Source organism: Nycticebus coucang, chromosome 8 (genome assembly GCF_027406575.1).
Source record: "Nycticebus coucang isolate mNycCou1 chromosome 8, mNycCou1.pri, whole genome shotgun sequence".
Taxonomy (NCBI): domain Eukaryota; kingdom Metazoa; phylum Chordata; class Mammalia; order Primates; family Lorisidae; genus Nycticebus; species Nycticebus coucang.
The window spans coordinates 41,661,362-41,680,370 of record NC_069787.1 but is presented as its reverse complement, the minus strand read 5'-3'; the positions used below and the strand labels follow the sequence as shown (position 1 = coordinate 41,680,370).

The 19,009-nt window shown below is 43.9% G+C and overlaps 2 protein-coding genes across 8 annotated transcripts in view; both read left to right on the top strand.

The window, feature by feature from the left end:
• The first annotated feature begins 5,053 nt into the window (after window positions 1-5,053).
• Window positions 5,054-19,009, top strand: part of RPP14 (ribonuclease P/MRP subunit p14) — a 74,478-nt gene continuing 60,522 nt past the window's right edge. For 2 of the 7 annotated variants that reach the window (XR_008381776.1, XR_008381775.1), the window contains exons 1-7: window positions 5,328-5,688; window positions 5,762-5,859; window positions 8,926-9,023; window positions 10,254-10,338; window positions 13,940-14,016; window positions 14,344-14,422; window positions 15,135-15,272. Coding sequence is in view for 5 of the 7 variants with exons in the window: in XM_053599978.1 (XP_053455953.1) it covers window positions 8,947-9,023; window positions 10,254-10,338; window positions 13,940-14,016; window positions 14,344-14,422; window positions 15,135-15,191 (375 nt within the window). In the remaining 2 variants the exon portion in view is untranslated. Of the gene's footprint in view, window positions 5,689-5,761; window positions 5,860-8,925; window positions 9,024-10,253; window positions 10,339-13,939; window positions 14,017-14,343; window positions 14,423-15,134; window positions 15,777-19,009 lie in introns of those variants that run through there. The other 5 variants (XM_053599978.1, XM_053599979.1, XM_053599980.1 and 2 more) reach the window with 5 other exon arrangements.
• On the top strand, window positions 15,312-16,979 carry HTD2 (hydroxyacyl-thioester dehydratase type 2). Its single transcript, XM_053599976.1, has one exon. It carries the CDS (start codon window positions 15,312-15,314, stop codon window positions 15,816-15,818), a length of 507 nt encoding a protein of 168 aa, XP_053455951.1. The 3' UTR covers window positions 15,819-16,979.

The following is a 19,009-nucleotide window of genomic DNA, read 5'->3' as shown; positions in this document are numbered from 1 at the left end:
TTAATAAATGTGGAAATTAAATGTCTTAGCACAATAACTAAGAAAATGCCAGGAAGGCTATGTTAACCAGTGTGATGAAAATGTGTCAAATGGTCTATGAAACCAGGGTATGGTGCCCCATGATCACATTAATGTACACAGCTATGATTTAATTAAAAAAAAAAAAAAAGAATTTTTTCAGATTTTACTACTGCATACTATGGGAAGGTAGCCTGCATTCCAGGTCCCACTGTCCTGCTCAGGGGTGGGCAGTGTCCTGAGGAAGAAACTCCATTCTTCCCAGGCACAAGGAGCTGTGGGGAGACAGGGGTGTGGTCCACAGCTCCCTCTTATGCTGACTAGAAGCAGCAGGTCCTCATTTTTATTTAATAACTATTAGTGTTACAAAAATGACTTTAAAATACATCAAAAGAAAAGAATGCTAAAAAGTGAGAGTCTCCTACACCTTCTTCACAGCCCCACCCTTCCCTCGTCAGCCCACTGAGCGTTTGAGCATGGATGTAGACACATATGTGCATGTACACAGACAGGACCCTCAGGCTGGTTTTCTGGATTTTTTTTTTTTTTTTACATAAATGGAGTCACGCTGGATGTTACTGTTGACCAACCTTTGCCCTTCTCTTTATACTCTTCTAGGTCCAAACCCACAGATCACCCTGGTTCCTATAAGGGGGGTGCAGAGTCCTCCAGAGGAAGTTAGAGGGGGAAGGTGAGAACCTCTTTGTAGGCACTCCTCTGAACCCTTAGAGCAGGATCTCTGAATTTTAAAAAAGGATTTCAGGACTCTCCAAACAGGCCACTTCATTACAGCATAGTTATCTCTTCCCCAGACTCTCCCTGGGGTCCTGGAGGCTTTTTTTGGGGGGAGAGGGATGTTTTCTGAGATCTTTTCTAAATACACTTCAGAATGCTGGATGAGACAAACAGCTTGGCTGCAGCTCCAGCCCCCAGACAGGTAGTGGAGTGAGTGGTTGAGGAGCAGAACCACCCTCCCTTGGCAGCCAGGGACAGGCCATCTTGCTGCTCCCCAGGAGACGGGTAGTTTGGACTTGATGGTCTAGGTAGGGGCTTCTAGTCTTTTTTCCCATTGTCTGGTGAGCTGCCCCAGAGGGCCTGCACTGGTGCTGCTCACATCCTTCCCGGGTCTGTCCTTCCCTGTTCTCACTGCCCCACCTCCTCCCCACCCGCTGAGTGTTGGTCCCTGATAGCTTACAGAAAGTACCTTCAAACTACTGCGGATGGCTGAGAGGCTCTATCTCATTCTCTCACCTCCTAGGGTTGCCAGATAAAACCCAGCATGCCCAGTTACATTTTAATTTCAGATAAACAGTGAGTACTTTTTTAGTATAAGGATGTACCTTTAGGCTGGACATGGTGGCTCATACCTGTAAATCCTAGCACTCTGGGAGGCCGAGGCCAGGGTAGAGGGTAGGGTGTGTGTGGATTGCCTGAGCTCAGGAGTTCCAGACCAGCCTGAGCCAGAGCGAGACTCCCATCTCTTAAAAAATAGCTCCCTTGAGAGCTGTCCCCCCTGTAAATCGCTTTCATAAGGGTTCCTGTGAAGGCTTGGCTTCTGGGCACTCTGAAGCACTGCCTGCTTTTCAGAGTTTCTTTTTTGGAGATGATGCTCACAGTTGCATCAAGGGAGCTGCTCCCAGCCTTGCCTTGCACACAGGAGAGATGGATTACTCTACAGCAGGAGTCCTCAAACTACGGTCCGCGGGCCACATGCGGTGGTGTGATTTTGTTTTTTTACTTCAAAATAAAATATGTGCAGTGTGCATAGGAATTTGTTCATAGTTTTTTTTTTTAAACTGTAGTTCGGCCCTCCAATGGTCTGAGGGACAGTGAACTGGCCCCCTGTTTAAAAAGTTTGAGGACCCCTGCTCTACAGCTTCTTAGGCAGAGCCTCTCACCACCTTAGACAAATAACATTAACCCCTTGGAACTTTGTTTTCTTCATCTGTGAAAGGTGGTAAAAATAGTGACATTACATGGTAGATAGAATGTGAGGAAGTTACCTGGCACTTGGCAGCCCTCCCTAAATGGAAATAATAGCTGCAGTTCCAAAGCTTTTAACCTCTGATTATTTTTGCTTCTTTTCTCCTACTTGCACAATCCGCTGACATAGGATCAGTGGAGAACTGTGGGACTGGAATCCCACTTGGACCCCTCTCTTGCTTTTTCTTCCCCAAGTTGAAAAAGTTCCTCGACTTCAGCAAAATCTGTTTTGCACCAGTAAGGAAGGAAGGGAGGGGAGCCACAGAGCAGAGGGGAAGTATGGACTTAACTCCTTCTTGGCTGCCATGTCTTTTAGGAACATAAAATACTCACAGACCTGCCTAGTAACTTTGTTTTGAAACACAGAGAGTGTCCTGTGTGGTCCCCTCAAGAGCCAACTGATTCTACTCAATGCACTGCAGAAGCAACTTTTATAAAGACCCTTCAGGCTTATGTGTGTTAATTTGGAGTGCTGTTTAGATATGTCATCAAAGAGGGAAAAAAACCCATATCACATTTCTGGGAGAACACTTAAGAAACTCATACCAGTAGTTGCCTTTAGAAAGGGGAGAGGTTGGCTGGGGAGGGTGACTCACTTTTCCTGGTTTATTCCTTTATATCATTTGAAATGTATGCCCTAAGCCTACAGTATCTATGAAAAAAATAAAATTTAGTTGAAAACCAAAAATCAACCAACTAGGTCTTTATCATTCAAAGACATCTCTTATCCTCAACTTGGGATGAATAAAACAGCACTGAGAATTCTGGCCACTGGGAAGGCGCTTTGTGTTTAGGGTTTGGTGCAGGGGGAGAGTGAAATTCTTTGAAATCCAAAATGCATGAAGCGCCAAAACTTTGGGATGGGTGGTTAAAAAAAAGAAAGGCATGAGCTGCTGGTGTTTCAGGGCCACAGCCTGGCAGAATGGTTTGCCAGGCAGCTGGCTTAGGGTGACTCTCTCCCACTACTGAGTATTTTCAGGCTGCCAGACACTCTACACCATCAGCTACTTTTTTCCTCACAGCTCTGTGAGGTGAATGTTAATAATCTCTCCAGATGAAAGATGAGGGAGCGAGGCCAGATGTGGTGGCTCATGCCTATAATTCCAGCACTCTGGGAGGCCAAGGAGGGCAGATCGCCTGAGCTCATGGGTTCCAGACCAGCCTGAGCAAGAGGGAGACCCTATGTCTAAAAAATAGCCAAGTGTTGCGACAAAGTGAGACTCTGTCTCTAAAAAAAAAAAAGCCGGGTATTATGGCAGGTGCCTATAGTCCCAGCTACTTGGGAGGCTGAGGCAAGAGAATTGTTTGAGGGCGGTGCCTATGGCTCAGTGAGTAGGGCACTGGCCCTATATAATGAGGGTGGCGGGTTCAAACCCGGCCCCAGCCAAACTGCCACAAAAAAATAGCTAGGCGTTGTGGCAGGCGCCTGTAGTCCCAGCTACTCTGGAGGCTGAGACAAAAGAATTGCGTAAGCCCAAGAGCTGGAGGTTACTGTGAGCTGTGATGCCACAATACTCTACCTAGGGTGATAAAGTGAGACTATCTCTAAAAAAACAAAAAACAAAACACTGTGCGATCTTTGTTGATTTCCACTACTTCTTTCCTCATCTGGGTCAGATCCTGGCTCCTCTGAGGGAAGAAGAAAAGGAAGCAGGAGGAGCCACAGGACTGGAGAATGCGGTCAAGGCCAAGGCCTGAAGCTTCAGGAAACAGCAGACAATTAGATTTTGAGAAAGGAAATGAGGGAGGAGGTACCTACTGACCCAAGCTCAGGCTTGGCTGTAAAAGGCAACCCTTTGCCCCTCAACTCAGTCAGAATAAGCACATCCATTTATGGACTAAGGCATTTAATAAATAGGTGTTGAGTGAATAATGGGACCAAGGCACTGGAATAGAGTAGGGACACAGACAAGTCTTCATGGGGCTTACACTGGAGGTTCTCTTCTCACCCCAACCCCTTAATTGGTAGTAATAGGGTGCAGTGTGGGGACCACTGGCTAGAATCAGACAGCCCATTTCACCACTTACAACTGTGTGAACTTGAGCAAATAACTTAGCCTCTCTGTGCTTCAGTTTTCACCTCTGTCAAACAGGGATGATCATAATAACACCTACCTTATGAAATACCAGGTAACATTTTTTTGCATAGTGCCTGGCCTAAAGTAAACACTTGATAAATATTAGCTATCATTATTATCATTAAATACACTTATACACACTATGTTTCTTGAGTGCAGAGAACACATCTTGTTCTTAGTTGAGTTCCCAGCACATAGAATAGCATCTAGCACATAAGATTCGCTTAACAAGTACATAGTGAGTACATGTATAGACAAAACTTGGCATATAGGACAAGCTGGGCCTTTCCATGTCAACCCAGATAGAACACCCACTACATGTTGGGAACTCCAAGGGACACTGAGAGTGGGTCCTGCCCTTGGGGTGTGCCTGACTTGGGTGCTAGATATAAATGTATTGAACTCTGGGAGGCCAAGGCGGGCGGATCGCTTGAGCTCACGAGTTCCAGAGCAGCCTGAGCAAGAGCGAGAGCCAGATTTCTAAAAAATAGCCGGATGTTGGGGCGGGTGCTTGTAGTTCCAGCTACTCTGAAGACTGACAAGAGAATCGCTTAAACAAGAGCGATTAAACAAGAGTTTGAGGTTGCTGTGAGCTGTGACGCCATGGCACTCTACCCAGGGAGACAAAGTGAGACTCTGTCTCAAAGTAACATAAAATTAAATTAAATGAATGCATATATGAAGAAATGAAGGACTAAGAAACACTCCGTAGGGCCCATTAAACACATCCTAAGCCACACCCAATTACACACACGGTTTTCTCCAGAAATGGCACCAGAGGGCGCTAAGCTCAGCCCGTTTCAGCTCCCAGAGTCGCTCCTGGGTATTTAAGAGACGCCGAGAGGTGACGTCATATCCTCCCGGACGTTTCGCACCGCGGGGCGGGGCAGGGAGGAGCCAAACGTAAACGTACAAGGAGTTTCCCTGGTGCTAGGCTCTGGCCGCTACGGGGGCGTTTTCAAACCTTGGCGGATCCTTGCTGCTCACAGGAGTCAGAGAAGATGTCATACTGTCCGACCGAGAGCGGGCAGGCGGAAGTCCACACAAGAGCAGCTGCTTTCTGAGAGTGGTCTCAGTCGGTCGCGCTGGTTTCCCCAGGAGCGCATGCGCAAGGTGGGCGGTGCGGACCTTGCTGTCCGGCTTCCGCCGCCAAGGTACCGCGGGCCTCTGCGGCGTGTGCCTGGGTCGTAGAGGGTGGTAGCGAGGCCGGCGTGGGACTACGGGGTTCTGTACTGAGCGCGCTGCAAGTGCCAGGTGCGAGGTGGGCGATAAGTCAGTGGAGGTCGTTAGTGGAAAAAAAAACAAGTGTCTGGCTCGGCACCTGTGGCTCAAGCGGCTAAGGCGCCAGCCACATACACCTGAGCTGGCGGGTTCAAATCCAGCCCGGGCCCGCCAAACAACAATGACAGCTGCAACCAAAACATAGCCGGGCGTTGTGGCAGGCGCCTGTACTCCCAGCTACTTCGGAGGCAGAGGCAGGAGAATCGCTTGAGCCCAGGAGTTTGAGGTTGCTATGATGCCACAGCACTCTACCCAGGGTGACAGCTTGAGGCTCTTTTTTTTTTGTTTGTTTCCAAAAAAAAAAAAAAAAAAACCCAAGTGTCCAATGGTAGGTTGGTTTTTAATTATTGATTTTTAAATCATTGGTTTAGCTCAATAATTATATATTGAATGTCTTTCAGTGTGCCACGCACTGTTTTAGGTCCTTGGGAAACTACAGAGAACAAGACCCTTGTCTCGTGGAGTGAACGTCTGGTTGGTGTCGGAAAGCGGAGTACCGGTAAAGAATAAATGACTGACTTTGTGTTAGAAGGTGGCAGATGTTCGGAGGAAAAAGAGCAAGGGCATCAGTGGGTGCGGTATTAGCGGGGATAGCACTGGGCCAAATTGAGTAAGAATTCGAACACAGCTGAGGAGGCGAGGGTGCGAGCCATGTGCTACCGAGAGGAAGAGCATTCCCAGCATTCAGAAAACTAGAACCAACTCCCGGAGGCTGGCATGTCAGAAAGAGCTGGGAGGTCTGTGTGGCTGAGGAGATTGAGCTGGGGAAGAATGGCATGACTTGTGATCAGAGCTGTGGGGAGAGCAGGGTGCAGGTCAGGTAGAGCCTTGCAGGGCGCTGTGATGTTTTTGGTTCTACTCTGGGTAAAGGTTTTGAACAGAGGAATGGTGTAGCTTGAGTAGTTTTTTAATAGCCTCATTTTCGGCTATAAAGAAGTTAGGGTGGAAGTACAGACATTTGTTGTTAGTGATGCTCTGCAGCCACTAAAAAGGCTGTCTTCAAACAATGACAGTAACTGCATGAACCACATTTTGTAGTGAGCATGATGAACATATCAAGCTGTAGGGGAGGATCTCCCAGGCATCATTTCCTTTAATCTCAGAACACCTGGTAGAGGCAATGCTGTCACTTACTGTAAGCACTCAGGCCTGTGGGGAGGAGAATGCTCAATAAATATTTGCTTCATAAGTCTTTTTTTAATTGTAAAATATGAGTAACATAAAATTTATCATTTTAACTATTTTTAAGTGTACAGTTAATTGGCACTAAGTACATTCACATTATTGAACAGCCATCACCACTATCTCCTGAATGCTTCTTTTTCTTGTTCTTTCTCTTTTTTTTTTCCCCTTGACAGAGTCTCTCTTTGTTGCCCAGACTAGAGTACCATGGCTCAAATCCCTGGGCTCAAGCCATCCTCTTCCCTCAGCCTTCTGAATAACTGGGACTACAGGCTCCCATCACAATGCCTGGCTAGTTTTTCTATTTTTAGTAGAAACAGTGTCTCACTCTTGCACAGACTGGTCGGACCTCCTGAGCTCAAGCAATTCAAGTGCTTTAGCCTCCCAGAGTGCTAAGATTACAGGTGTGAGCCATGGCACCTGGCCATACCCAGTTATTTTTAGAAATGGAGATCATGCTTTTGCTCTGGCTGGTCTCAAACTCTTGAGCTTAAGCAGTCCACCACCTTGGCCTCCCAGAATGGCTGGGATTACAGGTATGAGCCACTGCACCCTGCCAAGGTGAGGTATTTATAGGGAGATCAGCGTATTCTAATATCTTGAAAATTCTAGCTCTGTTAGAAATGGAATGGAATGCTCATTCCAGAAATTGTTTTCCCTTATTCAAGCTTAGTCTCTCACAGGGCTGCACAGGCCTGGCCTCTGGACTGACAAAATAGGCAGACCCAGGATGATAGGGGTTAGCAGAACTGCTACCCTTTATTCTCTTGTCTGTGTTCTGTGTTGACTGAGAGTAAACAAGGGGGCCTCAGATCTCAGATCTTACTCCTTCATACTTTTTCTTTGGATTAAGAGGTCCCTATAATCCTAGCACTTTGGGAGGCTGAGGTGGGTGGATTACTTGAGCTCAGGAGTTCAAGACCAGCCTGAGCAAGAATGACACTCTGTCTCTACTAAACACAGAAAAACTAGCTAGGCCATGTTATACATGTCTGTGGTCCCAGCTACTTGGGAGACTGAGGCAAGAGGATTGCTTGAGCTCAAGAGTTTGAGGTTGCTGTGAGCTATGATGCCATAACACTTTGCACAGAGTGACAGAATGAGACTTTCTCAAAAAAAAAAAAAAAAAAAAAAGTGTGGTCTTGAGGGGGTCGGGAGTAGTTGGAATATCCGAGTGCCTCTGGGCAGGTTTACCTATCTTTGTTAAGCTTCTGTGTCCTCTTAAAAATGGGAATATTGATAGCTTTTACCTCATAGGATCATTTTGAAAACATGGAAACTAAAGCATGTGAAATGTTTATCAGACAGGATGCTCAGTAAAGAAAAATGTTAGGGCTCAAGGCCTGTAGATCAAGCAGCTAGCCCACCAGCCACATACACTGGAGCTGGCGGGTTCAAATCCAGCCTGGGCCTGCCAAACGACAATGACAGCTACAACCAAAACATAGCTGGGCGTTGTGGTTATGGAGGCTGAGGCAAGAGAATCGCTTAAGCCCAAGAGTTGGAGGTTGTTGTGAGCTGTGACGCCACAGTACTCTACCCAGGGCGACAGCTTGAGACTCTGTCTCAAAAAAAAAAAAGAAAATGTTAGTTTGGATTATGATACTAGGATTTAAGTAAGAGTACAGTGGTTTGGCATCTAAACAAATCTAAAAACTTTTCTATCTGTATGGGTAATCTTAGTTTAATCAGAATTAGATGAATTACTGTATTAGGATGTCTTTAAACAAAACAAGCCAAATTCTCATTAAAACAGAAAAATAGGGCCAGGCATGGTGGCTCATGACTGTAATCCCAGAACTCTGGGAAGCCGAGGTGGGTGGATTGCTTGAACTCATGAGTTGAGACCAGCCTGTGAGATCTCGTTTCCAAAAAGTAGCCAAGCATAGTGGTGGGTGCCTGTAGTCCCAGATACTTGGAAAGCTGAGGCAAAAGGATCACTTTGAGCCCAAGAGCTTGAGTCTGCTGTGAGCCATGACGCCACAGCACTCTACCCAGAGTGACAGAATGAGACTCCGTCTCAAAAAAAAAAAAAACCCCACACACAGAAAAATAGCCAGGCACCATGGCTTACCCCTGTAATCCTAGCCCTTGGGAGGCCAAGGAGGGTGGATTGCCTGAGCTCACGGGTTTGAGACCAACCTGAGCCAGAGCAAGACCTCATCTCAAAACAAATAACTGGGTGTTGTGGTGGACGCCTATAGTCCCAGCTATTTGGGATGCTGAGGCAAGACTATTGCTTGAGCCCAAAAGTTTGAGGTTGCCATAAGCTATGACACCACAGCACTCTACTGAGGTTGACAAAGGTGAGACTGTCTGAAAAAAACAAAACTGAAAAATAGCTTGTACCCTGGTAATTTCTAGTCCTCTTGACTTACTATAGGTGTGATCAGCATTGGAAAAGATGCCTGCCCCAGCTACCACATATGAAAGAATAGTTTACAAAAATCCTTCTGAGCACCACTACATGAAAGTTTGCCTGTAAGTTCAGTTTCCTAAGTTCTATTTTAGATTATTTTTAAAATTAGTTTGGGGGCTGGGCATGGTGGCTTCTGCCTATAATCCTAACACTCTGGGAGGCAAATGCAGGTGGATGGCCTAAGCTCATGAGTTTGAGACCAGCCTGAACTAGAGCGAGACCCCACCTCTAAAAATAGCTAGGCATTGTGATGGGCACCTGTAATCCCAGCTACTTGGGAGGCTAAGGCGAGAGAATTGCTTGAGCCCAGGAGTCTGAGGTTACTGTGAGTTATGTGCCATGGCACTCTACGGAGCCTCTGTCTCAAAAAAAAAAGGCCAGCTGCAGTGTCTCATGCCTGTAATCCTAGCACTCTGGAAGGCTGAGGCGAGGGGATTGCCCTGAGCTCACAGGTTTGAGACCAGCCTCAGCAAGAGTGAGACTCCAGTCTCTAAAAAATAGCTGGGCATTGTGGCGGGTGCCTATAGTCCCAGCTACTTGAGTGGCTGAGGCAAGAGAATCACTTGAGCCCAAGAGTTGGAGGTTACTATGTGCTTTGATGGCATGGCACTCTACCGAGGGCAACAAAGTGAGGCTCTTGTCTCAAAAAAAAATTAGTCTGAATAGGCCAGGTGTGGTGGCTCATGCCTGTAATCCTACCACTCTAGGAGGTTGAGGTGGGTGCATTGCTTGAGATTAGGAATTTGAGAGCAGCCTGAGCAAGAGTGAAACCCCATCTCTACTAAAAATAGAAAATCTAGCTGGGCATTGTGACAGGTGCCTATAGTCCCAGCTGCTCGGGAAGCTGAGGCAGGAGGATTGCTTGAGCCCAGGAGTTTGAGGTTGCTGTGAACTATGATGACTCCATGGCACTCTACCCAGGGCGACAAAGTGAGACTCTGTCTCAAACAATAATAATAAATAAAAATTAGTCTGAGGTTCAGTGCCTATAGCTCAGCAGTTGGTGTGCCAGCCGTATACACCAGAGGTGGTGGGTTCCAACCCAGCCCAGTTCTGCCATACAACGACAACTACAACAACAAACTAGCTGGGCGTTGTGGTGGGTGCCTGTAGTCCCAGCTACTTGGGAGGCTAAGGCAAGAGAATCGCTTAGCCCAAGAGTTTGAGGTTGCTGTGAACTGTAACACCACGGCACTCTACTGAGGGCGACATAATGACACTTAGTCTCAAAAAAAAATTAGTCTGAAAAGCATGAAATTTAATACAATGTCTTTTTTAATGTTTTTAAACAGAGAATTTCAAGATCATGGAGTTGGACTGAATGCTGCACAGTTCAAACATCTGCTAATTTCAGCCCTGAAAGACCTGTTTGGAGAGGTATGGAATCATTTTGTAAATTGAACATTCCTGAAGACTTTGTAAATAGTACAAAAAGAATACTTTTAAAACTATGAAATTGCAGAAGCACACTTTGAGAATTGGTGACTTTTTCGTAGAGTCTAATATGCCTTCCACTTGACAAGGAACTTGTTAGATATTTTAGCACAGTGCTACTCAAGGTATGATCTGGACAGATAGCCTGCAAACTGTATTTTTTTTTTTTTTTGCATTCTTGAAGATATAAGGGGTTCATATCAAAAACTGAGTACCACCTATTTTAGTGAAAAAGTCCCTCATTGTAAAAAAAGGTGAGCTGAACTAAACAGTGTGCTTAGTGATATTGTTCATTTACATTCTGATTCAACTCCTTATTTTATCACTGGTTACTTTCAGTTGAGCAGTTTTATCCTAGCATCCACTTGAGAACAGAAGTAGTATTGGAAGTTGAGAGAGAGAAAAGAGAATTCTCAGGAAATTTATTTATTTATTTATTTTGAGGCAGGGTCTTACTTTGTTGCCCTCTGTAGAGTGCTGGGGGGTCATAGCTCACAGCAACCGGAACCTCTTGGGCTCAAGCAATCCTCTTGTCTCAGCCTCCCACATATCTAGGTCTATAGGCACCTGCCACAACAAGCGGTTATTTTATTTATTTTTTTGAGTGTCACTTTGTTGTCCCCTGGTTGAGTGCCATGGTGTCGTAGCTCACAGCAACTTCAAACTCTTTGGCTCAAGTGATCCTCTTGCCTCAGCCTCCCAAGTAGCTGGGACTACAGGTGTCCACCACAACGCCCAGCTAGCTTTTCTATTTTTAGTAGAGATGGGGTCTTAGTCTGGCTCAAGCTGGTCTCAAACTCCTGAGCTCAAGCAGTCCACCTGCTTTGGCCTCACAGAGTGCTAGGATTACAGGCGTGAGCCACAGCACCCAGCCACACCCAGTTGTTTTTAGAGACAGGGGTCTCATCCTTGCTCTGGCTGATCTCGAACTCCTGAGCTCAAGCATTCCACTCGCCTCGGCCTCCTAGATTGCTAGGATTGATAGACTATATAATTTTGAGCCATAAAATTATATAGTCTATCAAATCAAAATCTGTTAAGCACGCATCATAACTTAAATTTTACTCGCAAAAGAGCTGTTAAGAGGATGAAAAGACAAATTATAGATTGGGGAAAATATTTGCAAACTACATTATCTGATGAAGGACTAATATCTATTAATAGCATGTGCAAAGAACTGTCAAATCTTAATAGTAAAAAAAACGAAACAACCCCATTAGTAAGCAACAAAAACATGAACAGACATTTCACTAAAGAAGATACACAATAGGTAAAGAAACACAGGGAAAGCTGGGCGCGGTGGCTCACACCTATAATCCCAGCACTTAGGAGGCTAAGGTGTATAGATCACCTGAGCTCCCGGGTTCAAGACCAGCCTGAGCCAGAACAAGATCTTGACTCTAAAAATAGCCAGGCATTGTGGGTGCTGTAGTCCCAGCTACTTGGGAGGCGGAGGCAAGAGAATCGCTTGAGCCCAAGACTTTGAGGTTGCTGTGAGCTGTGACGCCGTGGCACTCTACGGAGGGTGACAAAGTGAGACTGTCTCAAAAAACCACATGTAAAGATTTTTAACATTAGCCACTAGGGGAACACACATGATAATAACGTGCATTGGAACGAGATATTACTATGCAACTAGAATGGCTGAATTAAAAAATAATGATCACACTAAATGCAAGCAAAGATGCAGAGAAACTGGTTTGCTTGTACACTGCAGCATATGTAAAAGGCTGCAGCCATTCTGGAACACAGTTTGACAGTTTCTTAAAAACACACACCTGCTGTATATCCCAGTATTAGCATTCTTGGGCATTTATCTCAGAGAAGTGAAAATTTACATTCACACAAAAACATGTACACAGAGGTTCATAGCAGCTTTCTCTATAATAACTAAAAACTAGAAAACCCCAGATATTCTTCAGTAGATAATTAGTTACACTATGTTACATTCATACCGTGGAATATAATTCTCAATAAAAAGGAATGACCTCTTGATACACACAACTTGAATGAAACTCCAGAGAATTGTGGGGAGTGAAAAAAGCCAGTCCCAAAAGATTACATACTGGGTGATTCCATTTATGTAATGCTCTTAAAATATAATATTATCTGAAGAAAGATTAGACTCTGGTTAGGGGCTAACGGTGGAGGAGACAGGTATGGTTATAGAAGGGTAGAACAGGGGTGGCGCCTGTGGCTCAAGGAGTAGGGCGCCGGTCCCATATGCCGGAGGTGGCGGGTTCATACCCAGCCCTGGCCAAAAGCCACAAAAAAAAAAAAAAAAAAAAAAAAAGAAGGGTAGAACAAAGGAGTCTTGGAATGATACATTTCTTTATCTTGATTGTGATAGTTGCATGAAGGTATGTATTTGGTAAAATCACATTAGAATCCTAGGTGCACACATACTACTAGTTAAGAGTGCATGCATAACTAGTAAACTTTGAATAAGCTTTGGATTGTACCAATACCACTTTCCTCGTTTGGTACTATTATAATACTTATGCAAGATGTCAACATTGGGGAAGGCTGAGTAAAGGGTGAGTCTATAGTTTTTCTTAAAAAAGGTTTTTTTTGTTTTTTTTTTTTGTAGAGACAGAGTTTCAGTTTATGGCCCTAGTAGGTAGAGTGCCATGGCATCACATAGCTCACAGCAACCTCCAACTCCTGGGCTTAAGCGATTCTCCTGCCTCAGCCTCCCAAGCAGCTGGGACTACAGGCGCCCACCACAACACCCGGCTATTTTTTTGTTGCAGTTCGGCCGGGGCCGGGTTTGAACCCGCCACCCTCGGTATATGGGGCCAGCACCTTACCGACTGAGCCACAGGTGCCGTCCCTTAAAAAAGGGTTTTAAAAAATCTGTGCACCTTCTATGTGTCAGGTATAAAACCTGCTTCCAGGGTTTTCTAAGGTAACAAACATGGCCTCAACCCCTGAACTAATGGTTCTTGTAGCAGGAAAACATGTTAAACAATCAGTGACGGCCAGGAGCTGTGGCTCATGCCTATAATCCTAGCATGCTGGAAGGCTGAGGTGGATGAATTGCTCGAGCTTACAGCCTGAGCAAAAGCAAGACCCTGTCTCTACTAAAAACAGAAAAACTGAGGCAAGAGTATCGCTCGACTCCAAGAGTTGGAAGTTGCTATGAGCTGTGACACCATGGCACTCTACCCAGGGCGACAACTTGAGACTCTGTCTCAAAAAAAAAAGAAAAAAAAAATCAGCGACAAGGATGATGAGAATTTTGAAGGAAGAAGTATGGTGTCCTAAATAGCAAGCAGGGTTTAATAGCGAGTCTAATGTTGGGGATCAGGGAAGGAGCAGTTTAAAATGAAGACTGGAAGTGGGAGGAGGCATCAGCCATAGAAAAAAGTTTAAGAAGAATATTCCCAGCAGAAGGAAATGTAAGGAGGCAACTTCAATGACCAGCACCATTAAATAAAATACTGGTTTTGTGGAGGAGAGAAACTCAGAAACAGTTGACAGGATTAGTAGAGTTCAGAATTAATGTGATGATAGTCAGCTAATGGCATTATTGCATATGTAGGTTGATGCTGCCTTACCCTTGGACATCCTAACCTATGAAGAAAAGACTTTGTCAGCCATCTTGAGAATATGTAGCAGGTATGACAGTCTTTGGAACATTTCTAGTATAATAGGACAGAGAGACTGGTGGAGAAAGAAGACAAAAATGCTCTTCTGAGAATGAGAAGAGTTTTCTTATTGTGAATTTGTTATTGTGAATGCTGAGCAGATTTTGGGAGTTTAAACTGGGGCGATTATGAACATTCCACCAGAAACTTAAACTCTAGAGAGAGCAAAACTATAATTTGGTTATAACTGTAGTTTCCGAATTGATGGTTGTGGTTGTTAGAAACGTGTATTTTAAAAATGTTCTTAGTTCATTTTTTCTCTGCTCGTGACACATGCATTTTCTTGACCTTTCTGCAGTGGTCTTGTCAAATTGTGGAGCTCTTTGACCCTATTGGGATCCTACAAAGGCAAAAAATGTGCTTTCAGAGTGATTCAGGTAATTCCTTCAGGGGTGGTGCCTGTGGTTCAGTGGGTAGGGCTCTGGCCCCATATACCAAGGGTGGTGGGTTTGAACCTGGCCGCTGCCAACTGCAACAAAAAATAGCCAGGCGTTGGGGTGAGCACTTGTAGTCCCAGCTACTCAGGAGGCTGAGGCAAGAGAATCGCCTAAGCCCAAGAGCTGGAGGTTGCTGTGAGCTGTGACGCCACAGCACTCTACCAAGGGCAGTAAAGTGAGACTCTGTCTCTAAAAAAAAAAAGACAGTTTCTTCATGTATTCTATACAAGAATGAACAGTGGGTCAGTTGTTTCTTAATATATAAGGGTCCCATTTTTGTGCTGGCATAAATGTAATATGGTTAACATCAATCTAAGGGGGAAACCCCAGGATTTTATTATTTCCAAAAATATGAGATAAAGCACTTAAATTTTGGTTTTTGTGGGAGATGTTTTGGTATAAAACCCGCAAGTCTTATGGTAAAAACTTAACTTTGCATTTAATGCTTAATGCCTAGTGTTTTAAGTATTGGAATGTTCTTTCTGAGCTTGCAAATACTTAACTAAAGCTTCCTCCCAGGATGATCTTTAAAATGTTACAGTGTCAGCTTTATTTATGCTGTAAAACTAAGTCTATTCCTCATTGCCTTGTGTTTCAGTGCAATTTTCTTCCTATGTTGGATATTGTCTTAACCTTTTTCTTTCTCTTGTAGGTTTCTCCATTTCTCCTTGCATTATCTGGTAATAGTAGGGAACTAGTATTGGACTGAATAGCCTGCAATTTCAGAAACATTTCTTCACTCCAAAAAACATTTTTTGGTCCCTGCATGATGTTTGAAGACTGAAGCAGGGTAAAAGCCTCTGTTTATGAAATTCGAGGGTGCTGAAAGATGTTCCCAGTAATTTCCAGCCGTCGTCTTTGGTGGGCTGGGCTTTGGGGGAGAGTCTGCCTGAACCAGCCAGTACTGAACAGGCAGCATTGTCAGCGTATGCATGTCAAAGTTGGAGACCGGGCTGAACTTAGCAGGGCCTTCACACACAGGGATGTGGCTACCTTCTCAGAGTTAACAGGCGATGTCAATCCTTTGCATTTAAATGAAGATTTTGCAAAACACACCAAGTTCGGAAAGACAATTGTACATGGGGTTTTGATCAATGGACTTATCTCAGCTCTCCTGGGTACTAAAATGCCAGGGCCAGGCTGTGTATTTCTTTCTCAGGAAATTAACTTTCCAGCCCCTTTATATATTGGAGAAGTTGTTTTAGCTTCTGCAGAAGTGAAAAAACTAAAGCGGTTCATTGCTGTTATTGAAGTGTCATGTTCTGTAATAGAAAGTAGAAAGACTGTTATGGAAGGCTGGGTTAAAGTTATGGTCCCAGAAATCCCCAATTCCTGAAATATGTGTTTAAAGATGTAAGTTCAGACACCAATGTCATTGTGGCTGGGGAATTGGGGAGGCTATAGGCCCAGAAACCTATATTAGGGGAAGGGAGCAGAGACAGGAGTGTTCACATGTCCACTCTCTAGTATGGCCTTACGTTTCACGCAAACTTGAGTGTATGCAAGATTTCATCATCTGTCTAGGTTTTCATTATTTTGTAGGATTATTAAAGCATATGTGTTATTATCTTTAAAAAATTTCAGACTAATATAAGGGTATATATGATTAGGTTACATTGTGTTTGTCAAGTAGTGTCTAGATTTTTTAAATTCAATAAGTATTGAGGTTATCTAAAGGCTCTACTTTTGGGGCAGCCCTGTGGTTCAAGGAGTAGGGCGCGGCCCCATATACGGGGGTGCGGGGGTGGGTTCAAGCGCAGCCCTGGCCTAAACTGTAAAGTCTCTACTTTTGGGATTTCAAACGTAGATAAATAAGCACTTAGATAACAAAAAACCTGTCTATATCTGTACAATCAGTTTCTTACTGAATTTATAATCTAGCATTTAATTAATTATTGAAGACAATACAAGTTGAATTATCTTTAAATATCTACCCTTTACCAGTAAATACTAGCCTGTGTTATTCGGCAGTTTCTGAGTTGGAGTTTATTATTGTTATTTGTGCTGGAGTGGCATTTTGCTCAACTTTCAGTGGGCCTTGGCTTTCAGGTAGTATTCCTGTTATTGGAGAAGAGCTTATGTGCAGTCTTAGATTAGCTATATAAACTGTGTCTGACTTACGAAATGATGATAATGTATACCACATGAGATTATTGGTGGAGACAGTAAACAGTGTTAAGCACAGGGCTGGGCCTGTAAACAGTAGCTACTATTATTGCTCATTGCCCCTGACCGAGGTTCAGGGTTTTCTTGAGTTTAAAGCCAACAGGCTCACAGTTGAACAAATAACCAGACTTTCAGGATGTCAGTCAATCTCTTAGTGTTTTTGAATGAGAAGTTTGTATTTTAAGAGTACAGGTTCTTTTCTCCCTCCCTTTAAAATGTGGATCTACCGCCTATTATATAAACATTATATGTATATTATTTTAAAAATCATAAAAAAAATAGACACTGGAAACTAAGTTTTTACCCATAAAATTCACCGGTAAGTATACAATTCCCTTGTTGTTTTTTTGTATATCCACAAAGTTATACAACATCACCAAATCAATTTTACAACATTTTCACCACCCTCCTACAGAAACATCTATTAGCACTCACTCTCCATTTCTCCTCATTTCCAGCCCTAGGTAATCAGTTTAATTTCTGTCTTTATGGATTTCTGTTCTGGACATTTCATATAAATAAATTCCTACAGTATATCATTCTTTGTAACTAGCAGCTTTTACATACAATGTTTTTAGGGGCTTGGCGCCGGTAGCACAGTGGTTATGGCACCAGCACATACACTGAGGGTGGCAGGTTCGAACCTGGCCTGGGCCAGCTAAACAACTGCAACAAATAAAAAAAAATAGTCTGGCATCGTGGCGGGCACTTGTAGCCCCAGCTACTTGGGAGGCTGAGGCAAGAAAATCGCCCAAGAGTTTGAGGTTGCTGTGAGCTGTAATGCCACGGTACTCTACCAAGTGCACCATAGTGAGACTGTCTCAAAAAAACAAAAAACCCCAATGTTTGTAGAGTTCATGCATGTTATGTGTGTAGCATGTATCAGTGTATCATTCCTGTTTGGCTGAATGATACTCCATTATATTTTTCCATACATTGATATTTGTGGGGGGGGGGAGGTTGGTTTTTTGTTGGTTTTTTTTTTTTTTTTGCAGTTTTTGGCTGGGCCAGCGCCCTACACCTTTGAGCCATAGGTGCCACCCGGTTTGTTTTTTTTTAAGACTCACTTTGTCGCTCTCCGTAAGAGTGCTGTGGCATCACAACTCACAGCAACCTCAAACTCTAGGGTTTAAGCTATTCTCTTGCCTCAGCCTTCCATGTAACTGGGACTACAGGTGCCCACCACGATGCCCAGACTGGGTTTGAACCCACCAGCCCCTGTGCGTGTGGCCAGTGCCCTAACCACCAGACTATAGGCACCAAGCCTATTGATTGATACTTGGATTATTTACACTTTTTGGTTGATGTGAGTAATGCTATGTGAACATTCTAGGAGAGGTTTTATGTGGTCATATATATATATATATATATATATATTTTTTTTTTTTTTTTTTTTTTTTTGCAGTTTTTGGCCGGGGCCAGGTTTGAACCTGCCACCTCTGGTATATGGGACTGGTGCCTTACTCCTTGAGCCACAGGCACCACCCTGTGGTCATATTTTGATTTCTCACTAGGAATAGATTGCTCGGTCACGTGGTAACTAAGTCGAATTGTTCTGTAAAGTACTGTTGGGTATGAAGTGGTATCTCATTGTGGTTATGATTTGCATTTCTCTAATGCCAACTAACACTTTTTAAGACAATCATCTATAACAGAATATACCAGTGGTCCATTTGTGCTCTCCAGCTTTTTTTTTTATTATTTATTTTTGCTCTCCAGCTTTAGTTGGTGGTGCTTACCGCAGCTAGATGCTTTGATTAAGAAGATGAGTTCAGGCTGGCACAGTGGCTCACGCCTGTAATCCTAACACTCTGGGAGGCCGAAGTGGATGGATTGCTTGAGCTCACCGGTTCGAGACCAGCCTGAGCAAGAGCTAGACCTTGTCTCTCTAAAAAAAAAATAGTTGAGCATTGTGGTGGGCACCTGTAGTCTCAGCTTCTTGGGCGGCTGAGGCAAGAGAATAGCTTAAGCCCAAGAATTTGCTGTTGAGCCCAAGAGGTTGCTGTGAGCTATGATGCCTTGCCATACCAAGGGTGACAAAGTGAGACTCTGTCTCAAAAGAAAAAAAAGAAGGTAAGTTCAAGTGTAACTGGTTAGGTCAATCACATTCACTGGAAAAGAGATTTTCCTCCTGCTGGTGGATAAGTAACTAGATTTTTAATTTTTTTGTTTTTTCTTAATGCAAGAGGAACAGATTGCTAGAAAGGATTATTCTAGTCACTAGAGGGCAGTAATATGTATTATACAAAGTGAGTTAAAATTAACATTTGTACCATTACTCCAGTGTGTGAATGGTGAGAAGAAAAGACCAAAGCCTAGGTGAGGAGCAAGGCTACTGTTTCCATGAGCCTCAGATAGGCA

What these genes read in the sequence shown, in the direction of transcription:
- HTD2 (XM_053599976.1), top strand. Translation starts at nt 15,312, where the DNA reads ATGTTCCCAGTAATTTCCAGCCGTCGTCTTTGGTGGGCTGGGCTTTGG.